At 49.1% G+C, this 23,537-nt stretch overlaps 1 protein-coding gene across 1 annotated transcript in view; it reads left to right on the top strand.

The window, feature by feature from the left end:
- Positions 1 to 23,055, top strand: part of slc2a12 (solute carrier family 2 member 12) — a 41,430-nt gene extending 18,375 nt beyond the window's left edge. Inside the window, exons 3-6 of the mRNA XM_065026130.1 lie at positions 7,259 to 8,557; positions 11,061 to 11,183; positions 21,654 to 21,786; positions 22,203 to 23,055. Coding sequence (XP_064882202.1) covers positions 7,259 to 8,557; positions 11,061 to 11,183; positions 21,654 to 21,786; positions 22,203 to 22,311 — 1,664 coding nt within the window. The 3' untranslated portion in view covers positions 22,312 to 23,055. The remainder of the gene's footprint in view (positions 1 to 7,258; positions 8,558 to 11,060; positions 11,184 to 21,653; positions 21,787 to 22,202) is intronic.
- The last annotated feature ends 482 nt before the right edge of the window (positions 23,056 to 23,537 follow it).

Genomic DNA, 23,537 nt, shown 5'->3' on the forward strand with positions numbered 1-23,537 from the left:
AACCTGTCCTCCAGGACCCCAGACATGTCAAACCTGTCCTCCAGGACCCCAGACATGTCAAACCTGTCCTCCAGGACCCCAGACATGTCAAACCTGTCCTCCAGGACCCCAGACATGTCAAACCTGTCCTCCAGGACCCCAGACATGTCAAACCTCTCCTCCAGGACCCCAGACATGTCAAACCTGTCCTCCAGGACCCCAGACATGTCAAACCTGTCCTCCAGGACCCCAGACATGTCAAACCTGTCCTCCAGGACCCCAGACATGTCAAACCTCTCCTCCAGGACCCCAGACATGTCAAACCTGTCCTCCAGGACCCCAGACATGTCAAACCTCTCCTCCAGGACCCCAGACATGTCAAACCTGTCCTCCAGGACCCCAGACATGTCAAACCTCTCCTCCAGGACCCCAGACATGTCAAACCTGTCCTCCAGGACCCCCAGACATGTCAAACCTCATGTCAAACCTCCTCAGGACCCCAGACATGTCAAACCTGTCCTCCAGGACCCCAGACATGTCAAACCTGTCCTCCAGGACCCCAGACATGTCAAACCTCTCCTCAGGACCCCAGACATGTCAAACCTCCTCCCCCAGGACAGGACCCCAGACATGTCAAACCTCTCCTCAGGACCCCAGACATGTCAAACCTCTCCTCCAGGACCCCAGACATGTCAAACCTCTCCTCAGGACCCCAGACATGTCAAACCTCTCCTCCAGGACCCCAGACATGTCAAACCTGTCCTCCAGGACCCCAGACATGTCAAACCTGTCCTCCAGGACCCCAGACATGTCAAACCTGTCCTCCAGGACCCCAGACATGTCAAACCTGTCCTCCAGGACCCCAGACATGTCAAACCTGTCCTCCAGGACCCCAGACATGTCAAACCTGTCCTCCAGGACCCCAGACATGTCAAACCTGTCCTCCAGGACCCCAGACATGTCAAACCTCTCCTCCAGGACCCCAGACATGTCCAGGTCAAACCCCAGACATGTCAAACCTGTCCTCCAGGACCCCAGACATGTCAAACCTCTCCTCCAGGACCCCCAGACATGTCAAACCTCTCCTCAGGACCCCAGACATGTCAAACCTCTCCTCCAGGACCCCAGACATGTCAAACCTCTCCTCAGGACCCCAGACATGTCAAACCTGTCCTCCAGGACCCCAGACATGTCAAAAACCCCAGACATGTCAAACCTCCTCCAGGACCCCAGACATGTCAAACCTGTCCTCCAGGACCCCAGACATGTCAAACCTCTCCTCAGGACCCCAGACATGTCAAACCTCTCCTCAGGACCCCCAGACATGTCAAACCTCTCCTCAGGACCCCAGACATGTCAAACCTCTCCTCAGGACCCCAGACATGTCAAACCTCTCCTCAGGACCCCAGACATGTCAAACCTCTCCTCAGGACCCCCAGACATGTCAAACCTCTCCTCAGGACCCCCAGACATGTCAAACCTCTCCTCAGGACCCCAGACATGTCAAACCTCTCCCCAGGACCTCCAGACATGTCAAACCTCTCCTCAGGACCCCAGACATGTCAAACCTCTCCTCCAGGACCCCAGACATGACCCCAGACATGTCAAACCTCCAGGACCCCAGACTCCTCAGGACCCCAGACATGTCAAACCTCTCCTCCAGGACCCCAGACATGTCAAACCTCTCCTCAGGACCCCAGACATGTCAAACCTCTCCTCAGGACCCCAGACATGTCAAACCTCTCCTCAGGACCCCAGACATGTCAAACCTCTCCTCAGGACCCCCAGACATGTCAAACCTCTCCTCAGGACCCCAGACATGTCAAACCTCTCCTCAGGACCCCAGACATGTCAAACCTCTCCTCAGGACCTCCAGACATGTCAAACCTCTCCTCAGGACCCCAGACATGTCAAACCTCTCCTCAGGACCCCCAGACATGTCAAACCATCCCTCAGGACCCCCAGACATGTCAAACCTCTTCTCAGGACCCCCAGACGTGTCAAACCTCTCCTCAAGACCCCCAGTCATGTCAAACCTCTCCTCAGGACCCCCAGACATGTCAAACCTCTCCTCAGGAACCCCAGACATGTCAAACCTCTCCTCAGGAACCCCAGACATGTGACACCTCTCCTCAGGACCCCCAGACATGTCAAACCTCTCCTCAGGACCCCAGACATGTCAAACCTCTCCTCAGGACCCCAGACATGTCAAACCTCTCCTCAGGACCCCAGACATGTCAAACCTCTCCTCAGGACCCCCAGACATGTCAAACCTCTCCTCAGGACCCCCAGACGTGTCAAACCTCTCCTCAGGACCCCAGACATGTCAAACCTCTCCTCAGGACCCCAGACATGTCAAACCTCTCCTCAGGACCCCAGACATGTCAAACCTCTCCTCAGGACCCCCAGACATGTCAAACCTCTCCTCAGGACCCCCAGACATGTCAAACCTCTCCTCAGGACCCCAGACATGTCAAACCTCTCCTCAGGACCCCAGACATGTCAAACCTCTCCTCAGGACCCCCAGACATGTCAAACCTCTCCTCAGGACCCCAGACATGTCAAACCTCCTCCCCAGGACCCCCAGACCCCCAGACATGTCAAACCTCTCCTCAGGACCCCAGACATGTCAAACCTCTCCTCAGAGGACTCAGGACCCCAGACATGTCAAACCTCTCCTCAGGACCCCAGACATGTCAAACCTCTCCTCAGGACCCCCAGACGACATGTCAAACCTCTCCTCAGGACCCCAGACATGTCAAACCTCTCCTCAGGACCCCAGACATGTCAAACCTCTCCTCAGGACCCCAGACATGTCAAACCTCTCCTCAGGACCCCAGACATGTCAAACCTCTCCTCAGGACCCCAGACATGTCAAACCTCTCCTCAGGACCCCCAGACATGTCAAACCTCTCCTCAGGACCCCCAGACATGTCAAACCTCTCCTCAGGACCCCAGACATGTCAAACCTCTCCTCAGGAACCCCAGACATGTCAAACCTCTCCTCAGGACCCCCAGACATGTCAAACCTCTCCTCAGGACCTCCAGACATGTCAAACCTCTCCTCAGGACCCCAGACATGTCAAACCTCTCCTCAGGACCCCAGACATGTCAAACCTCTCCTCAGGACCCCAGACATGTCAAACCTCCTCAGGACCCCAGACTCCTCCTCCAGGACCCCAGACATGTCAAACCTCTCCTCAGGACCCCCAGACATGTCAAACCTCTCCTCAGGACCCCAGACATGTCAAACCTCCTCCAGGACCCCAGGACCCCAGACATGTCAAACCTCTCCTCAGGACCCCCAGACATGTCAAACCTCTCCTCAGGACCCCCAGACATGTCAAACCTCTCCTCAGGACCCCCAGACATGTCAAACCTCTCCTCGGGGACTCCCAGACATGTCAAACCTCTCCTCAGGACCCCCAGACATGTCAAACCTGTCCTCAGGACCCCCAGACGTGTCAAACCTCTCCTCAGGACCCCCAGACATGTCAAACCTGTCCTCAGGACCCCCAGACATGTCAAACCTCTCCTCAGGACCCCAGACATGTCAAACCTCTCCTCAGGACCCCAGACATGTCAAACCTCTCCTCAGGACCCCAGACATGTCAAACCTCTCCTCAAGACCCCCAGACCCCAGACATGTCAAACCTCTCCTCAGGACCCCAGACATGTCAAACCTCTCCTCAGGACCCCAGACATGTCAAACCTCTCCTCAGGACCCAGGAACCCCAGACATGTCAAACCTCTCCTCAGGACCCCCCCAGACGACATGTCAAACCTCTCCTCAGGACCTCCAGACATGTCAAACCTCTCCTCAGGAACCCCAGACATGTCAAACCTCTCCTCAGGACCCCCCAGACGTCCTCCAGGACCCCAGTCAAACCTCTCCTCAGGACCCCAGACATGTCAAACCTCTCCTCCAGGACCCCCAGACATGTCAAACCTCTCCTCCAGGACCCCAGACATGTCAAACCTCTCCTCAGGACCTCCAGACATGTCAAACAGACTCTCCTCAGGACCCCCAGACATGTCAAACCTCTCCTCAGGACCCCAGACATGTCAAACCAAACCTCCTCCAGGACCCCAGACATGTCAAACCTCTCCTCAGGACCCCCAGACATGTCAAACCTCTCCTCAGGACCCCCAGACATGTCAAACCTCTTCTCAGGACCCCCAGACGTGTCAAACCTCTCCTCAGGACCCCCAGTCATGTCAAACCTCTCCTCAGGACCCCCAGACATGTCAAACCTCTCCTCAGGAACCCCAGACATGTGACACCTCTTCTCAGGGACTCCCAGACATGTCAAACCTCTTCTCGGGGACTCCCAGACATGTCAAACCTCTCCTCAGGACCCCCAGACATGTCACACCAGACATGTCAAACTCTCCTCAGGACCCCCAGACATGTCAAACCTGTCCTCAGGACCCCCAGATGTGTCAAACCTCTCCTCAGGACCCCCAGACGTGTCAAACCTCTCCTCAGGACCTCCAGACGTGTCAAATCTCTCCTCAGGACCTCCAGACGTGTCAAACCTCTCCTCAGAACCCCCAGACATGTCAAACCTCTCCTCAGGACCTCCAGACGTGTCAAACCTCTCCTCAGGACCCCCAGACGTGTCAAACCTCTCCTCAGGACCCCCAGACATGTCAAACCTCTCCTCAGGACCTCCAGACATGTCAAACCTCTTCTCGGGGACCCCCAGTTGTTTCAAACCTGTCCTCGGTTGTTGCCCTGAGCTATGCATATGAATATATGTCCATATCCATATGAATGTTTAAAAAAACTCAGCAGACTCTCCTGGTTAAATAACCAATAGAAATGTCTCAGCAGACTCTCCTGGTTAAATAACCAATAGAAATGTCTCAGCAGACTCTCCTGGTTAAATAACCAATAGAAATGTCTCAGCAGACTCTCCTGGTTAAATAACCAATAGAAATGTCTCAGCAGACTCTCCTGGTTAAATAACCAATAGAAATGTCTCAGCAGACTCTCCTGGTTAAATAACCAATAGAAATGTCTCAGCAGACTCTCCTGGTTAAATAACCAATAGAAATGTCTCAGCAGACTCTCCTGGTTAAATAACCAATAGAAATGTCTCAGCAGACTCTCCTGATTAAATAACCAATAGAAATGTCTCAGCAGACTCTCCTGGTTAAATAACCAATATAAATGTCTCAGCAGACTCTCCTGGTTAAATAACCAATAGAAATGTCTCAGCAGACTCTCCTGGTTAAATAACCAATAGAAATGTCTCAGCAGACTCTCCTGGTTAAATAACCAATAGAAATGTCTCAGTGGACTTTCCTGGTGTCACGCCCTGACCATAGAGAGCCTTTGTTTCTCTATGGTAGGTCAGGGCGTGACTGGGGGGTATTCTAGTTTATTATTTCTATGTGGGGTTCTAGTTTATTATTTCTATGTTGGTGATTTGTATGATTCCCAATTAGAGGCAGCTGGTAATTGTTGTCTCTAATTGGGGATCATATTTAAGTAGTTATTGTTCCCACCTGTGTTTGTGGGATATTATTTTGTGTTTTGTGCCTGTGCACCACGTAGTCACGTTTCATTGGTAGTTTATTGATTTATTGTTTTTCAATTTATTAAGAAATTATGTGGAACTCAACATCCGCTGTGCCTTGGTCCGTCTCTCCACACGTACGTGACACCTCGCTAAATTAACCATGTAAATAAATAATAAATAAATAAACTCAGCAAAAAAAAAGAAACGTCCTCTCACTGTCAACTGCGTTTATTTTCAGAAAACTTAACATGTGTAAATATTTGTATGAACATAACAAGATTCAACAACATAAACTGAACAAGTTCTACAGATGTGTGACTAACAGAAAGGGAATAATGTGTCACTGAACAAAAGGGGGGGTCAAAATCTAAAGGAACAGTCAGTGTCTGGTGTGGCCACCAGCTGCATTAAGTACTGTAGTGCATATCCTCCTCATGGACTGCACCAGATTTGCCAGTTCTTGCTGTGAGATGTTACCCCACTCTTCCACCAAGGCACCTGCATGTTCCCGGACATTTCTGGGGGGGAATGGCCCTAGCCCTCACCCTCCGATCCAACATGTCCCAGGGTGTTCTATGGGATTGAGTTCCGGGCTCTTCGCTGACCATGGCAGAACACTGGCATTCCTGTCTTGCAGGAAATCACACACAGAACGAGCAGTATGGCTGGTGGCATTGTCATGTCAGGATGAGCCTGCAGGAAGGGTACCACATGAGGGAGGAGGATGTCTTCCCTGTAACGCACAGCTCAGTCCGATGATGCTGTGACACACCGCTCCAGACCATGACAGACCCTCCACCTCCAAATCGATCCCGTTCCAGAGTACAGGCCTCGGTGTAACGCTCATTACTTCGACGATAAACGTGAATCCGACCATCTCCCCTGGTGAGACAAAACCGCGACTCGTCAGTGAAGAGCACTTTTTGCCAGTCCTGTCTGGTCCAGTGACGGTGGGTTTGTGTCCATAGGCGATGTTGTTGCCAGTGATGTCTGGTGAGGACCTGCCTTACAACAGGCCTACAAGTCCTCAGTCCAGCCTCTCTCAGCCTATTGCGGACAGTCTGAGCACTGATGGAGGGATTGTGTGTTCCTGGTGTAACTCAGGCAGTTGTTGTTGCCATCCTGTACCTGTCCTGCAGGTGTGATGTTCGGATGTACCGATCCTGTGCAGGTGTTGTTACACGTGGTCTGCCACTGCGAGGATGATCAGCTGTCCGTCCTGTCTCCCTGTAGCGCTGTCTTAGGCATCTCACAGTACGGACATTGCAATTTATTGCCCTGGCCACATCTGCAGTCCTCATGCCTCCTTGCAGCACGCCTAAGGCACGTTCACACAGATGAGCAGGGACCCTGGGCAACTTTCTTTGGGTGTTTTTCAGAGTCAGTAGAAAGGCCTCTTTAGTGTCCTCTAAGTTTTTCATAACTGTGACCTTAATTGCCTACCGTCTGTAAGCCGTTCCACAGGTGCATGTTCATTAATTGTGTTTAAACCCTTTACAACGAAGATCTGTGACGTTATTTTGGATTTCTACGACTGATCTTTGACAGACAGGGTCCTGTAGAAAGGACATGTCTCAGTGGACCCTCCTGGCTAAATAAACCATAGAAACGACGTGATGTTTTGATACACAACAGAATGTTTATACCTCAATAATAGTGACCGCTGAAGGATTTTTTTCTTCATGTTCTTTGCTCTATAATGAAATACTGTTTAATTTCTCTCTTCTCTCCTCCCTCCTCCCTCCCTTCAGGTTGTACCTGGCTGGTTGTCCTAGCAGCAATAGCTGCATCTCTCAGTGGCTTGATGTTGGGCTATGAATTAGGCCTGACCTCCGGGGTCCTGCTCCAGCTAAGGGGTATCCTCTCTCTGTCATGCCGGGAACAGGAGCTCCTGGTGGGGTCTCTGCTGCTGGGCTGTCTGGTGATCTCCATTGTTGGAGGCTGGGGCCTGGACCGCTACGGACGCCGCTGGTCCATGCTTCTGTCCGGAGGCCTGGTGGCTGGGGGTACCATGCTACTACTGCTCCCGGCCTCGCTCACCACGCTGTCGCTCGGCCGCGCCGTGGTTGGCATGGGGACAGCGCTGTCGGGTACGGCGGCGTGCATGTACATAGCGGAGATTGCGCCACGGGAGCGCCGTGGGTTGTTAGTGACACTGTACGAGCTGATGGTGGTTGTCGGGGTATTGCTAGGTTTCGGGTGTAGCTACGCATTCTCTGCGCTGCCTAATGGGTGGAGATACACCTTCGGTCTTGTCCTCCCGCCGGCCGTTCTACAGGCCGCTGCCCTCGTCCTCCTCCCACCCAGCCCGCGCTTCCTCGTTGCCAGGGGCGACTCGGCGCGGGCCAAGGAGGTGCTGGTCCGTCTGAGGGGCGTGGCCAGCAGGGAGACCGTGGAGGAGGAGCTACGGGGCATCCAGGCGGGGCTTAAGGAGGAAGCGGAGCACGGCTTCCGAGAGCTGTTCAGCGACAAGGCTAACCTGCGCCGGCGATTGCTAACGGGCGTGGCTCTAGTGTTCCTGCAGCAGACTACGGGTCAGCCCAACCTCCTCTCGTACGCCTCGCCGCTACTACGCAGCGTGGGTTTCCATAGCGACGCCGCCGCCAACCTCGCCTCTACGGGCTTCGGCGTAGTGAAAGTGGTGGGGACGGTTCCCGCCGTCCTATTGGTCGACAGGGTCGGGCCCAAGAGCTTCCTGTGTGTCGGTGCGGTCGCCATGGCGATGTCGCTGGTGACACTAGGGGCGGTGACCTTGCAGAGCCACACCCATCTCACCAGCCTATGCCAGAGCCCTGTGGGGCTGAACCACACCTACCAGGGGCAGGACTTAAACACTCCTTCCTCCGAATTGGACTATAGCTCTTTTAAATTAATCACGCCCCCTCCTGGTGAGAGCCAATGGAATGGCAGTGACTCTGCGGAGGCTCTGGGGACTAAGAGAGAGGATGCTGGGATGGGGTCAGGGGTTAGGGGTCGGGGTCATGTGAAGTGGATCTCACTTGTCAGCCTCCTGGTGTATGTAGCTGCTTTCTCCTTCAGCCTCGGACCAAGTAAGAACACACACACGCACGCACACACACACACACACACACACACAATACTGTTGGGTCTCTGCCAGTGACTTAGAGTTCTTATCTCACATGACACCAATCATACAGACTGTTTTGGCTAGGAACGAGAGCGATGGAGAGAGAGAGGGAGAGAGAGAGAGAGGCACAGAGAGGGGGGAGAGAGAGAGAGAGAGAGAGAGAGAGAGAGAGAGGCACAGAGGCACAGACTGTTTTGGCTAGGAACGAGAGCGATGGAGAGAGAGAGAGAGTGAAAGAGAGAGAGGCACAGAGAGAGGGGAGAGAGAGAGAGGCACACACAGAGAGAGGGGAGAGAGAGAGAGAGGCACAGAGAGGGGAGAGAGAGAGAGAGAGGCACAGAGAGAGGGGAGAGAGAGAGAGAGCGAGAGAGAGAGGCACAGAGAGAGGGGAGAGAGAGAGAGAGGCACAGAGAGAGGGGAGAGAGAGGCACAGAGAGAGGGGAGAGAGAGAGAGAGGCACAGAGAGAGGGGAGAGAGAGGGAGAGGCACAGAGAGAGGGGAGAGAGAGAGAGAGGCACAGAGAGAGGGGAGAGAGAGAGAGAGGCACAGAGAGAGGGGAGAGAAGAGAGAGAGAGGGAGGCACAGAGAGAGGGGAGAGAAGAGAGAGAGAGAGGCACAGAGAGAGGGGAGAGAAGAGAGAGAGAGGGAGGCACAGAGAGAGGGGAGAGAAGAGAGGGAGGGGCTAAAGACTAGCTCCATCTTTATAACTTCATGTTGAACTCTTGTAGGGCCTGTTATAGAGCCTGTTATAGAGCCTGTTATAGAGCCTGTTATAGAGCCTGTTATAGGGCCTGCTATAGGGCCTGTTATAGAGCCTGTTATAGAGCCTGTTATAGAGCCTGCTATAGGGCCTGTTATAGAGCCTGTTATAGAGCCTGTTATAGAGCCTGTTATAGGGCCTGTTATAGAGCCTGTTATAGAGCCTGTTATAGGGCCTGTTATAGAGCCTGTTATAGAGCCTGTTATAGAGCCTGTTATAAAGCCTGTTATAAAGCCTGTTATAGAGCCTGTTATAGAGCCTGTTATAGAGCCTGTTATAAAGCCTGTTATAAAGCCTGTTATAGAGCCTGTTATAGAGCCTGTTATAGAGCCTGTTATAAAGCCTGTTATAGAGCCTGTTATAGAGCCTGTTATAGAGCCTGTTATAGAGCCTGTTATAGGGCCTGTTATAGAGCCTGTTATAGAGCCTGTTATAGAGCCTGTTATAGGGCCTGTTATAGAGCCTGTTATAGGGCCTGCTATAGGGCCTGCTATAGGGCCTGCTATAGGGCCTGTTATAGAGCCTGTTATAGAGCCTGCTGTAGAGCCTGCTATAGGGCCTGTTATAGAGCCTGCTATAGGGCCTGCTATAGGGCCTGTTATAAAGCCTGTTATAGAGCCTGCTATAGAGCCTGCTATAGAGCCTGTTATAAAGCCTGTTATAGAGCCTGTTATAAAGCCTGTTATAGAGCCTGTTATAGAGCCTGTTGTAGAGCCTGCTGTAGAGCCTGTTATAGAGCCTGTTATAGAGCCTGTTGTAGAGCCTGCTATAGAGCCTGCTATAGAGCCTGTTATAGAGCCTGTTATAGGGCCTGTTATAGAGCCTGTTATAGGGCCTGTTATAGAGCCTGCTGTAGAGCCTGTTATAGAGCCTGCTATAGGGCCTGTTATAGAGCCTGTTATAGAGCCTGTTATAGAGCCTGCTATAGGGCCTGTTATAGAGCCTGCTATAGGGCCTGCTATAGAGCCTGTTATAGAGCCTGTTATAGAGCCTGTTATAGAGCCTGCTATAGGGCCTGTTATAGAGCCTGCTATAGGGCCTGCTATAGAGCCTGTTATAGGGCCTGTTATAGAGCCTGCTGTAGAGCCTGTTATAGAGCCTGTTATAGAGCCTTTTATAGGGCCTGCTGGAGAGCCTGTTATAGAGCCTGTTATAGAGCCTGCTATAGGGCCTGCTATAGGGCCTGTTATAGAGCCTGTTATAGAGCCTGCTGGAGAGCCTGTTATAGAGCCTGTTATAGGGCCTGCTGGAGAGCCTGTTATAGAGCCTGTTATAGAGCCTGCTGTAGAGCCTGTTATAGAGCCTGTTATAGAGCCTGTTGTCATAACTGTATGTGTCACATTCCCTTCGAGATGTTTTACGAGTCCTTGTGTGTGTGTGTGTGTGTGTGTGTGTGTGTGTGTGTGTGTGTGTGTGTGTGTTTGTACTTGCTGTGTGTGTGTGTGTGTGTGTGTGTGTGTTTGTACTTGGTGTGTGTGTGTGTGTGTGTTTGTACTTGCTGTGTGTGTGTGTGTGTGTGTGTGTGTTTGTACTTGCTGTGTGTGTGTGTGTGTGTGTGTGTATGTGTGTGTGTGTGTGTGTGTGTGTTTGTACTTGCTGCGTGTGTGTGTGTGTGTGTGTGTGTGTGTGTGTGTGTGTGTGTGTGTGTGTGTGTGTGTGTGTGTGTTTGTACTTGCTGTGCTCCCCTGTGTGTGTGTTGTTCCAGTGGTGTATGTGGTGCTGAGTGAGATCTTCCCTACAGGGGTCAGAGGTAAAGCCGTGTCTGTCGTGTCGGCTGTCAACTGGGCCACCAACCTCCTCATGTCCATGACCTTCCTCTCTGCAACAGGTACAGTACAGCTGAGGTACAGCTGAGGTACAGCTGAGGTACAGTACAGCTGAGGTACAGTACAGCTGAGGTACAGCTGAGGTACAGTTCAGCTGAGGTGCAGTACAGCTGAGGTGCAGTACAGCTGAGGTGCAGTACAGCTGAGGTGCAGTACAGCTGAGGTACAGTACAGTTGAGGTACAGTACAGTTGAGGTACAGTACAGCTGAGGTACAGTACAGCTGAGGTACAGCTGAGGTACAGTATATAGCTGAGGTACAGTACAGTTGAGGTACAGCTGAGGTACAGTACAGCTGAGGTACAGCTGAGGTACAGTACAGTTGAGGTACAGCTGAGGTACAGTACAGCTGAGGTACAGTACAGCTGAGGTACAGCTGAGGTACAGCTGAGGTACAGCTGTGGTACGGTACAGCTGAGGTACGGTACAGCTGAGGTACGGTACAGCTGAGGTACAGTACAGCTGAGGTACGGTACAGCTGAGGTACAGTACAGCTGAGGTACAGTACAGCTGAGGTACAGTACAGCTGAGGTACAGCTGAGGTACAGCTGAGGTGCAGCTGAGGTGCAGTACAGCTGAGGTGCAGTACAGCTGAGGTACAGCTGAGGTACAGTACAGCTGAGGTACAGTACAGCTGAGGTACAGCTGAGGTACAGTACAGCTGAGGTACAGTACAGCTGAGGTGCAGTACAGCTGAGGTACAGTACAGCTGAGGTACAGTACAGCTGAGGTACAGCTGAGGTACAGTACAGCTGAGGTGCAGTATAGCTGAGGTACAGTACAGTTGAGGTACAGCTGAGGTACAGTACAGCTGAGGTACAGCTGAGGTACAGTACAGTTGAGGTACAGCTGAGGTACAGTACAGCTGAGGTACAGTACAGCTGAGGTACAGCTGAGGTACAGCTGAGGTACAGCTGAGGTACGGTACAGCTGTGGTACGGTACAGCTGAGGTACGGTACAGCTGAGGTACAGTACAGCTGAGGTACAGTACAGCTGAGGTACAGCTGAGGTACAGTACAGCTGAGGTACAGTACAGCTGAGGTACAGCTGAGGTACAGCTGAGGTACAGCTGAGGTACAGCTGAGGTGCAGCTGAGGTGCAGTACAGCTGAGGTACAGCTGAGGTACAGTACAGCTGAGGTACAGTACAGCTGAGGTACAGTACAGCTGAGGTACAGTACAGCTGAGGTGCAGTACAGCTGAGGTACAGTACAGCTGAGGTACAGTACAGCTGAGGTACAGTACAGCTGAGGTACAGCTGAGGTACAGCTGAGGTACAGTACAGCTGAGGTACAGTACAGCTGAGGTGCAGTACAGCTGAGGTGCAGTACAGCTGAGGTGCAGTACAGCTGAGGTGCAGTACAGCTGAGGTACAGTACAGCTGAGGTACAGCTGAGGTACAGTACAGCTGAGGTGCAGTACAGCTGAGGTGCAGTACAGCTGAGGTGCAGTACAGCTGAGGTGCAGTACAGCTGAGGTGCAGTACAGCTGAGGTACAGCTGAGGTGCAGTACAGCTGAGGTGCAGTACAGCTGAGGTGCAGTACAGCTGAGGTGCAGTACAGCTGAGGTGCAGTACAGCTGAGGTGCAGTACAGCTGAGGTGCAGTACAGCTGAGGTACAGTACAGCTGAGGTACAGTATAGCTGAGGTACAGCTGAGGTACAGTACAGCTGAGGTACAGCTGAGGTGCGGTACAGCTGAGGTGCGGTACAGCTGAGGTACGGTACAGCTGAGGTACAGCTGAGGTACAGTACAGTACAGCTGAGGTACAGTACAGCTGAGGTACAGTACAGCTGAGGTACAGCTGAGGTACAGCTGAGGTACAGTACAGCTGAGGTACAGTACAGCTGAGGTACAGCACAGCTGAGGTACAGCTGAGGTACAGTACAGCTGAGGTACAGCTGAGGTACAGTACAGCTGAGGTACAGCTGAGGTACAGTACAGCTGAGGTACAGTACAGCTGAGGTCCAACACAATCAGTCGTATGGAATCACACTGAGTAATTCGCCATCTTACTAAAAAATACTCCAAGCTTCATAACGATAAGGTTAACGAGTGGACACTCCTAAAACGGGATTCAACAAATGAACGTTGATTCTGGTTCATATCACGTACCGCCAAGCAGCCTTGTAGTTGTCTAGTCTGTGTTTTATATAAAAATGGGAAATAAGCGTAAAACATATAATAATTTTATAATTATAATTATATTATAATTATAATAAGGAATTAGCAACTTATTTCTGAGAAATAAGGTTTCAACATCTGAACAAAGTGGACAAGCCAATGTGCTGTTCCAACAGAAGCCTTGAAGGCCAGCATCCCGGAGTCTCCTCTTCACTGTTGACGTTGAGACTGGACAGAGGAACTCTGCCTAGAAGGCCAGCATCCCGGAGTCTCCTCTTCACTGTTGACGTTGAGACTGGACAGAGGAACTCTGCCTAGAAGGCCAGCATCCCAGAGTCACCTCTTCACTGTTGACGTTGAGACTGGACAGAGGAACTCTGCCTAGAAGGCCAGACACCCCGGAGTCTCCTCTTCACTGTTGACGTTGAGACTGGACAGAGGAACTCTGCCTAGAAGGCCAGCATCCCGGAGTCTCCTCTTCACTGTTTTCGTTGAGACTGGACAGAGGAACTCTGCCTAGAAGGTCAGCATCCCAGAGTCTCCTCTTCACTGTTGACGTTGAGACTGGACAGAGGAACTCTGCCTAGAAGGCCATCATCCCGGAGTCTCCTCTTCACTGTTTTCGTTGAGACTGGACAGAGGAACTCTGCCTAGAAGGCCAGCATCCCGGAGTCTCCTCTTCACTGTTGACGTTGAGACTGGACAGAGGAACTCTGCCTAGAAGGCCAGCATCCCAGAGTCTCCTCTTCACTGTTGACGTTGAGACTGGACAGAGCAACTCTGCCTAGAAGGCCAGCATCCCGGAGTCTCCTCTTCACTGTTGACGTTGAGACTGGACAGAGGAACTCTGCCTAGAAGGCCAGCATCCCGGAGTCTCCTCTTCACTGTTGACGTTGAGACTGGACAGAGGAACTCTGCCTAGAAGGCCAGCATCTCAGAGTCACCTCTTCACTGTTGACGTTGAGACTGGACAGAGGAACTCTGCCTAGAAGGCCAGACACCCCGGAGTCTCCTCTTCACTGTTGACGTTGAGACTGGACAGAGGAACTCTGCCTAGAAGGTCAGCATCCCGGAGTCTCCTCTTCACTGTTGACGTTGAGACTGGACAGAGGAACTCTGCCTAGAAGGCCAGCATCCCAGAGTCTCCTCTTCACTGTTGACGTTGAGACTGGACAGAGCAACTCTGCCTAGAAGGCCAGCATCCCGGAGTCTCCTCTTCACTGTTGACGTTGAGACTGGACAGAGGAACTCTGCCTAGAAGGCCAGCATCCCGGAGTCTCCTCTTCACTGTTGACGTTGAGACTGGACAGAGGAACTCTGCCTAGAAGGCCAGACACCCCGGAGTCTCCTCTTCACTGTTGACGTTGAGACTGGACAGAGGAACTCTGCCTAGAAGGCCAGCATCCCGGAGTCTCCTCTTCACTGTTGACGTTGAGACTGGACAGAGGCACTCTGCCTAGAAGGTCAGCATCCCGGAGTCTCCTCTTCACTGTTGACGTTGAGACTGGACAGAGGAACTCTGCCTAGAAGGCCAGCATCCCAGAGTCTCCTCTTCACTGTTGACGTTGAGACTGGACAGAGGAACTCTGCCTAGAAGGCCAGCATCCCAGAGTCTCCTCTTCACTGTTGACGTTGAGACTGGACAGAGGAACTCTGCCTAGAAGGCCAGCATCCCGGAGTCTCCTCTTCACTGTTGACGTTGAGACTGGACAGAGGAACTCTGCCTAGAAGGCCAGCATCCCGGAGTCTCCTCTTCACTGTTGACGTTGAGACTGGACAGAGGAACTCTGCCTAGAAGGCCAGCATCCCAGAGTCACCTCTTCACTGTTGACGTTGAGACTGGACAGAGGAACTCTGCCTAGAAGACCAGCATCCCAGAGTCACCTCTTCACTGTTGACGTTGAGACTGGACAGAGGAACTCTGCCTAGAAGGCCAGCATCCCAGAGTCACCTCTTCACTGTTGACGTTGAGACTGGACAGAGGAACTCTGCCTAGAAGGTCAGCATCCCGGAGTCGCCTCTTCACTGTTGACGTTGAGACTGGACAGAGGAACTCTGCCTAGAAGGCCATCATCCCGGAGTCTCCTCTTCACTGTTGACGTTGAGACTGGACAGAGCAACTCTGCCTAGAAGGCCAGACACCCAGAGTCTCCTCTTCACTGTTGATGTTGAGACTGGACAGAGGAACTCTGCCTAGAAGGCCAGCATCCCAGAGTCTCCTCTTCACTGTTGACGTTGAGACTGGACAGAGGAACTCTGCCTAGAAGGCCAGCATCCCAGAGTCACCTCTTCACTGTTGACGTTGAGACTGGACAGAGGAACTCTGCCTAGAAGGCCAGCATCCCAGAGTCACCTCTTCACTGTTGACGTTGAGACTGGACAGAGGAACTCTGCCTAGAAGGTCAGCATCCCGGAGTCGCCTCTTCACTGTTGACGTTGAGACTGGACAGAGGAACTCTGCCTAGAAGGCCAGCATCCCAGAGTCTCCTCTTCACTGTTGACGTTGAGACTGGACAGAGGAACTCTGCCTAGAAGGCCAGCATCCCAGAGTCACCTCTTCACTGTTGACGTTGAGACTGGTGTTTTGCGTGTACTATTTAATGAAGCTGCCTGTTGTGGACATGTGAGAAGGCCAGTTTTATTCCTTCATTAATCAGACTACACTGTATTTCTGATCAATTTGATGTTATTTTAATGGACAAGAAATGTGCTTTTCTTTTAATAACAAAGACATTTCTCTTAGTGACCCCAAACTTTTGAACGGTAGTGTGTGTATATATGAATAAATAAATACAGTATATTATATTACACACTAGGGCTGCCTCCCATTGATATTACACACTAGAGCTGCCTCCCATTGATATTACACACTAGTGCTGCCTCCCATTGATATTACACACTAGAGCTGCCTCCCATTGATATTAGACACTAGGGCTGCCTCCCATTGATATTAGACACTAGGGCTGCCTCCCATTGATATTAGACACTAGGGCTGCCTCCCATTGATATTACACACTAGGGCTGCTTCCCATTGATATTAGACACTAGGGCTGCCTCCCATTGATATTAGACACTAGGGCTGCCTCCCATTGATATTAGACACTAGGGCTGCCTCCCATTGATATTAGACACTAGGGCTGCCTCCCATTGATATTACACACTAGGGCTGCCTCCCATTGATGTTACACACTAGGGCTGCCTCCCATTGATGTTACACACTAGGGCTGCCTCCCATTGATATTACACACTAGGGCTGCCTCCCATTGATATTAGACACTAGGCCTGCCTCCCATTGATATTACACACTAGGGCTGCCTCCCATTGATATTAGACACTAGAGCTGCCTCCCATTGATATTAGACACTAGAGCTGCCTCCCATTGATATTAGACACTAGGCCTGCCTCCCATTGATATTACACACTAGGGCTGCCTCCCATTGATATTAGACACTAGAGCTGCCTCCCATTGATATTACACACTAGGGCTGCCTCCCAGGGCTCTATATCGGATGGTATTTTGAACCGGGGCCTGGTTTTCATCTTGTCATGTCTAACTAGACTAGTTCAGCAGGTTAATCAAACCAACTAGGCAGAGCGGCAATCAGCTAGAGTCTTCACTCTGATTTTTCTAGACCAGGGCAGTCCAACCCTCTTCCTGGAGATCTACTGTCCTGTCGGTTTTCAGTCCAATCCTAATTTAGCATATCTGATTCAGCTAGTTAAGGTCTTGTTGAGCAGCTAATTAGTAGAATCAGGTGTGTTAAATTAGGGTTGGACTGAAAACCTACAGGACAGTAGATCTCCAAGAAGAGGATTGGACTGAAAACCTACAGGACAGTAGATCTCCAGGAAGAGGGTTGGACTGAACCTACACTACAGTAGATCTCCAAGAAGAGGATTGGCCTGAAAACCTACAGGACAGTAGATCTCCAGGAAGAGGGTTGGACTGAAAACCTACAGGACAGTAGATCTCCAGGAAGAGGGTTGGACTGAAAACCTACAGGACAGTAGATCTCCAAGAAGAGGATTGAACTGAAAACCTACAGGACAGTAGATCTCCAAGAAGAGGATTGAACTGAAAACCTACAGGACAGTAGATCTCCAGGAAGAGGGTTGGACTGAAAACCTACAGGAAAGTAGATCTGTAGGAAGAGGGTTGGACTGAAAACCTACAGGACAGTAGATCTCCAGGAAGAGGGTTGGACTGAAGACCCACAGGACAGTAGATCTCCAGGAAGAGGGTTGGACTGAAGACCCACAGGACAGTAGATCTCCAGGAAGAGGGTTGGACTGAAAACCTACAGGACAGTAGATCTCCAGGAAGAGGGTTGGACTGAAAACCTACAGGACAGTAGATCTCCAGGAAGAGGGTTGGACTGAAAACCTACAGGACAGTAGATCTCCAGGAAGAGGGTTGGACTGAAGACCCACAGGACAGTAGATCTCCAGGAAGAGGGTTGGACTGAAGACCCACAGGACAGTAGATCTCCAGGAAGAGGGTTGGACTGAAAACCTACAGGACAGTAGATCTCCAGGAAGAGGGTTGGACTGAAAACCTACAGGACAGTAGATCTCCAGGAAGAGGGTTGGACTGAAAACCTACAGGACAGTAGATCTCCAGGAAGAGGGTTGGACTGAAAACCTACAGGACAGTAGATCTCCAGGAAGAGGGTTGGACTGAAAACCTACAGGACAGTAGATCTCCAGGAAGAGGGTTGGACTGAACCTACAGGACAGTAGATCTCCAGGAAGAGGATTGGACTGAACCTACAGGACAGTAGATCTCCAGGAAGAGGATTGGACTGAACCTACAGGACAGTAGATCTCCAGGAAGAGGGTTGGCCTGAAAACCTATAGGACGGTAGATCTCCAGGAAGAGTGTTGGACTGGACCTACAGGACAGTAGATCTCCAGGAAGAGGGTTGGACTGAAAACCTACAGGACAGTAGATCTCCAGGAAGAGGGTTGGACTGAAAACCTACAGGACAGTAGATCTCCAGGAAGAGGGTTGGACTGAAAACCTACAGGACAGTAGATCTCCAGGAAGAGGGTTGGACTGAAAACCTACAGGACAGTAGATCTCCTGGAAGAGGGTTGGACTGAAGACCCACAGGACAGTAGATCTCCAGGAAGAGGGTTGGACAGCCCTGTTTCAGACTAATATCAGGCTTGGGGTCATTTTGAAATTCAAGGAAATTATTTTAATCAACTTTTGTTGAGTTATATTGATAAGTCGATGAATATATGAATATATTTAAATCAACTTTTGTATATAATGATATTTTGATATATATATTATATATTATTATTATATATTTATATATTGAATATAGATGATATATTTTTATATTATTGAATTGACCCTGACTATTACGCTGACACACTTATACTGAAAAAATAAAATAACAGTTCATATTAGGAAATCTTGTCAATTTAAATAAATTCATTAGGCCCTAATCTACGGATTTCACATGACTTAGAATAAATATATGTTTCTGTGGGTCACATATACCTTTTTATTTAAAAAGGTAGGAGTTGTGGGTCAGAAAACCAGTCAGTATGTGGTGTGACCACCATTTACCTCAAGCAGCACGACACATCTCCTTCACATAGAGTTGATCAGTCTGTTGATCCTCAAATCAGATGTTATTGGTCACATGCCCATATTTAACAGATGTTATTGGCCCATATTCAGCAGATGTTATTGGTCACATGCCCATATTTAGCAGATGTTATTGGTCACATGCCCATATTTAGCAGATGTTATTGGTCACATATTCAGCAGATGTTATTGGTCACATGCCCATATTCAGCAGATGTTATTGGTCACATGCCCATATTCAGCAGATGTTATTGGTCACATGCCCATATTCAGCAGATGTTATTGGTCACATGCCCATATTCAGCAGATGTTATTGGTCACATGCCCATATTCAGCAGATGTTATTGGTCACATGCCCATATTCAGCAGATGTTATTGGTCACATGCCCATATTTAACAGATGTTATTGGTCCATATTTAACAGATGTTATTGGTCCATACACATATTTAACAGATGTTATTGGTCCATATTTAACAGATGTTATTGGTCACATGCCCATATTCAGCAGATGTTATTGGTCACATGTCCATATTTAACAGATGTTATTGGTCACATGCCCATATTCAGCAGATGTTATTGCGGGTTTAGCTAAATGATTGTGTTCTCAGCTCCAACAGTGTAATAATATCTAACAATTCACCACAATACACACAAATCTAAAAGTAAAATAACGTAATTAAGAAATATAGAAATATTAAGACGGGCTATGTCGGAGTCCAGAGTATATATACAGTATATATATATATGTGATGGGATGAATACACATTATGACAGTATGTGCATAGTATATATAGAATATATAGAATACGTAGGATATAATAGTATTCAGTGCCTTCGGAAAGTATTCAGACCCCTTGATTTTTTACACATTTTGTTACGTTTTACAGCCTTATTCTATAATTGATTAATTCAAACATTTCCCTCATCAATCTACAAACAATACCCCATAATGACATCACAATACCCCATAATGACATCACTAATGACATCACAATACCCCATAATGACATCACAATACCCCATATTGACATCACAATACCCCATAATGACATCACAATACCCCATAATGACATCACAATACCCCATAATGACATCACAATACCCCATAATGACATCACAATACCCCATAATGACATCACAATACCCCATATTGACATCACAATACCCCATAATGACATCACAATACCCCATAATGACATCACAATACCCCATAATGACATCACAATACCCCATAATGACATCACAATACCCCATATTGACATCACAATACCCCATATTGACATCACAATACATTTACATTTAACATTTAAGTCATTTAGCAGACGCTCTTATCCAGAGCGACTTACAAATTGGTGCATTCACCTTATGACATCCAGTGGAACAGTAGTGCATCTAAATCTTTTAAGGGGGGGGGGGGTGAGAGGGATTACTTTATCCTATCCTAGGTATCCCCATAATGACATCACAATACCCCATAATGACATCACAATACCCCATAATGACATCACAATACCCCATAATTGACATCACAATACCCCATAATGATAAAGCGAAGAAAAAAAACAGTTTTTCAAATGTATTAAAAATAAAAGACAGAAATACTTATTTACATTAGTATTCAGACCCCTTTGCTATGAGACTCGAAATTGAGCTCAGCTGCATCCTGTTTCCATTTATCATCCTTGAGATGTTTCTACAACTTGGTTGGAGTCCACCTGTGGTAAATTCAATTGATTGGACATGATTTGGAAAGTCACACACCTGTGTATATGAGGTCCCACAGTTGACAGGTGCATGTCAGAGAAAAAACAAGCCATGAGGTAGAAGGAATTGTCCGTAGAGCTCTGAGACAGGATTGTGCCGAGGCACAGATCTGGGGAAGGGTACCAAAACATTTCTGCAGCATTGAAGATCCCCAAGAACACAGTGGCCTCCATCATTCTTAAATGGAAGAAGTTTGGAACCACCAAGACTCTTCCTAGAGCTGGCCGCCCGGCCAAACTGAGAAATCGAGGGGGAGAAGGGCCTTGGTCAGGGAGGTGACCAAGATCCCAATGGTCACTCTGACAGAGCAGACTGGGAGACTAATCAGGATCGAGGCAAAGATGAACGGAGTGAAGTACAGAGAGATCCTTGATGAAAACCTGCTTCAGAGCGGTCAGGAACTCAGACTGGGGTGAAGGTTCACCTTCCAATAGGACAACAACCCTAAGCACACAGCCAAGACAACGCAGGAGTGGCTTTGGGACAAGTCTCTGAATGTCCTTGAGTGACCCAGCCAGAGCCCGGACTTGAACCCGATCTAACATCTCTGGAGAGACCTGAAAATAGCTGTGCAGCGACGCTCCCCATCCAACCTGACAGAGCTGAGAGGATCTGCAGAGAAGAACGGGAGAAACTCCCCAAATACAGGTGTGCCAAGCTTGTAGTGTCATACCCAAGAAGACTTGAGGCTGTAATCACTGCCAAAGGTGCTTCAACAAAGTACTGAGTAAAGGGTCTGAATACTTATGGAAATGTGATAGTTCTGTTTTTTATTTTTTTATAACTTTGCAAAAAAATTCAAAAAAGCTTTTTTGAAAATTATGGGGTATTGTGTGTATATTCTGTTATGGTCCCCCTGCAGAGAGGATTGGTGTGTAACATCTATTATGGTCCCCCTGCAGAGAGGATTGGTGTGTAACATCTATTATGGTCCCCCTGCAGAGAGGATTGGTGTGTAACATCTATTATGGTCCCCCTGCAGAGAGGATTGGTGTTCCCAACGTGATGTTCCTGTACGCCACCATAAGCTTCATCCTGCTGGTCTTCGTCATCCTCTTCATCCCAGAGACTCAGGGACGCACACTGGAACAGATCTCTAAAGAACTGGCCAAGAAGTAAACCCCCACACACACCAGGGCACATAGGGATTAGGGAAACAGTCAAAGATCTTTAGTCACCACCCAGAACATCTACCTAGTTCCGAGACGTACACCCCTACCCACCAAATGTTAGTTCAAGAGTTCTAGTGTAAGAAGTGGTTTGACTTTGGTCAATATTGGTCAAGACAACCTCTGATAGCTCTATACTCATATCTCTCTCCTTCTGCTCCTCCTCTCTCTCTCTCTACATCTCTCTTGCTCTCTGTCTCTTAATACATATCTCTCTCTCTACCTCTCTCTCTACCTTTCTTGCACTCTGTCTCTCTCTCTCTACCTCTCTCTTGCTCTCTGTCTCTTAATACATCTCTCTCTCTGCTCTCTCTCTACCTCTCTCTCTTGCTTTCTGTCTCAACCTCTCTCTCCTCACCTAGAAAGCAGCTGAAGGTGAGGTTCTGGCGTCGAGTGCAACCCCAGGAGACTCTGTTCACCATTCACAGGACCCCTGAACTCGCAACTCTGAACCCTCACCCTCTCACCTAGCTGTCCACAGCAGAGGGACGAAGATCTGGGAGGAGAGAGGAAATGCGAGAAATGGAGAGGAGGAGAGAGGTAGAAGAGGGATGATAGAAGGAGAACAACCATATGACTATGAGATCACTTTCTTCTCCCTCCCTCGCTCCCTTCCTCCTTCCCTCCTATTGAGAGAGCAACCCTGAGGCTCCGATGGAACTCTGAGGCTCAGATGGAACCCTGAGGCTCAGATGGAACCCTGAGGCTCAGATGGAACCCTGAGATCTGTCTGTCCTCTGGATTGCTGACCTGTCTGTCTGTTTCTACCTGTTTGTAACACTTTCTACTGTTTTCAAACAGAATACACATAGATTTTATCTTGGGGGGGGGGGGGGGGATAAGCAATTTTCTGTATGACCCCAAATGTATTCAAACAGGGACTGTTTCAAGTTAGGGATGTGTTAAACAATAGACGTGTTAATGAATTTACCGTGGGGGGAAAACACCTCCATTCATCCCAGTTTGATATTGGGACACATGGTCTCGAGCTGGGTCAAAATGTGTCAAATGATATACCATGTATTTGACCCACTACCACTTTCACACACCTTTACAAGGAAGAAGGTAACAAAATGTATCAAATAAGGGGTTTTGTCTCTGTGTAAATGGGGTTTAAAGGTGCTGTTTCCACTGGTATTCAGACCCCTTGACTTGTTCCACATTTTGTTAGGTTACAGCCTTATTCTGAAATTGATTAAATTGTTTTTAGCCCTCTCTCGTCAATCTATGCACAATACCCCATAATGACATCACAATACCCTATAATGACATCACAATAACCCATAATGACATCACAATACCCCATAATGACATCACAATACCCTATAATGACATCACAATACCCCATAATGACATCACAATACCCCATAATGACATCACAATACCCCATAATGACAAAGCAAAAAAAAAATGTAATAAAAATAAATGATATTAAATTTACATACAGTACCAGTCAAAAGTATGGACACATCTACTCATTGAAGGGTTTTTCTTTATTTTTTTACTATTTTCTACATTGTAGAATAAAAGTGAAGACATCAAAACTATGAAATAACACACATGGAATCATGTAGTAACCAAAAAAGTGTTAAACAAATCAAAACAATATTTTATATATATTTGAGATTCTTGAAAGTAGCCACCCTTTGCCTTGATGACAGCTTTGCACAGTCTTAAATGAGTAGGTGACTAGTACT

Source organism: Oncorhynchus nerka, linkage group LG13 (genome assembly GCF_034236695.1).
Source record: "Oncorhynchus nerka isolate Pitt River linkage group LG13, Oner_Uvic_2.0, whole genome shotgun sequence".
Classification (NCBI taxonomy): domain Eukaryota; kingdom Metazoa; phylum Chordata; class Actinopteri; order Salmoniformes; family Salmonidae; genus Oncorhynchus; species Oncorhynchus nerka.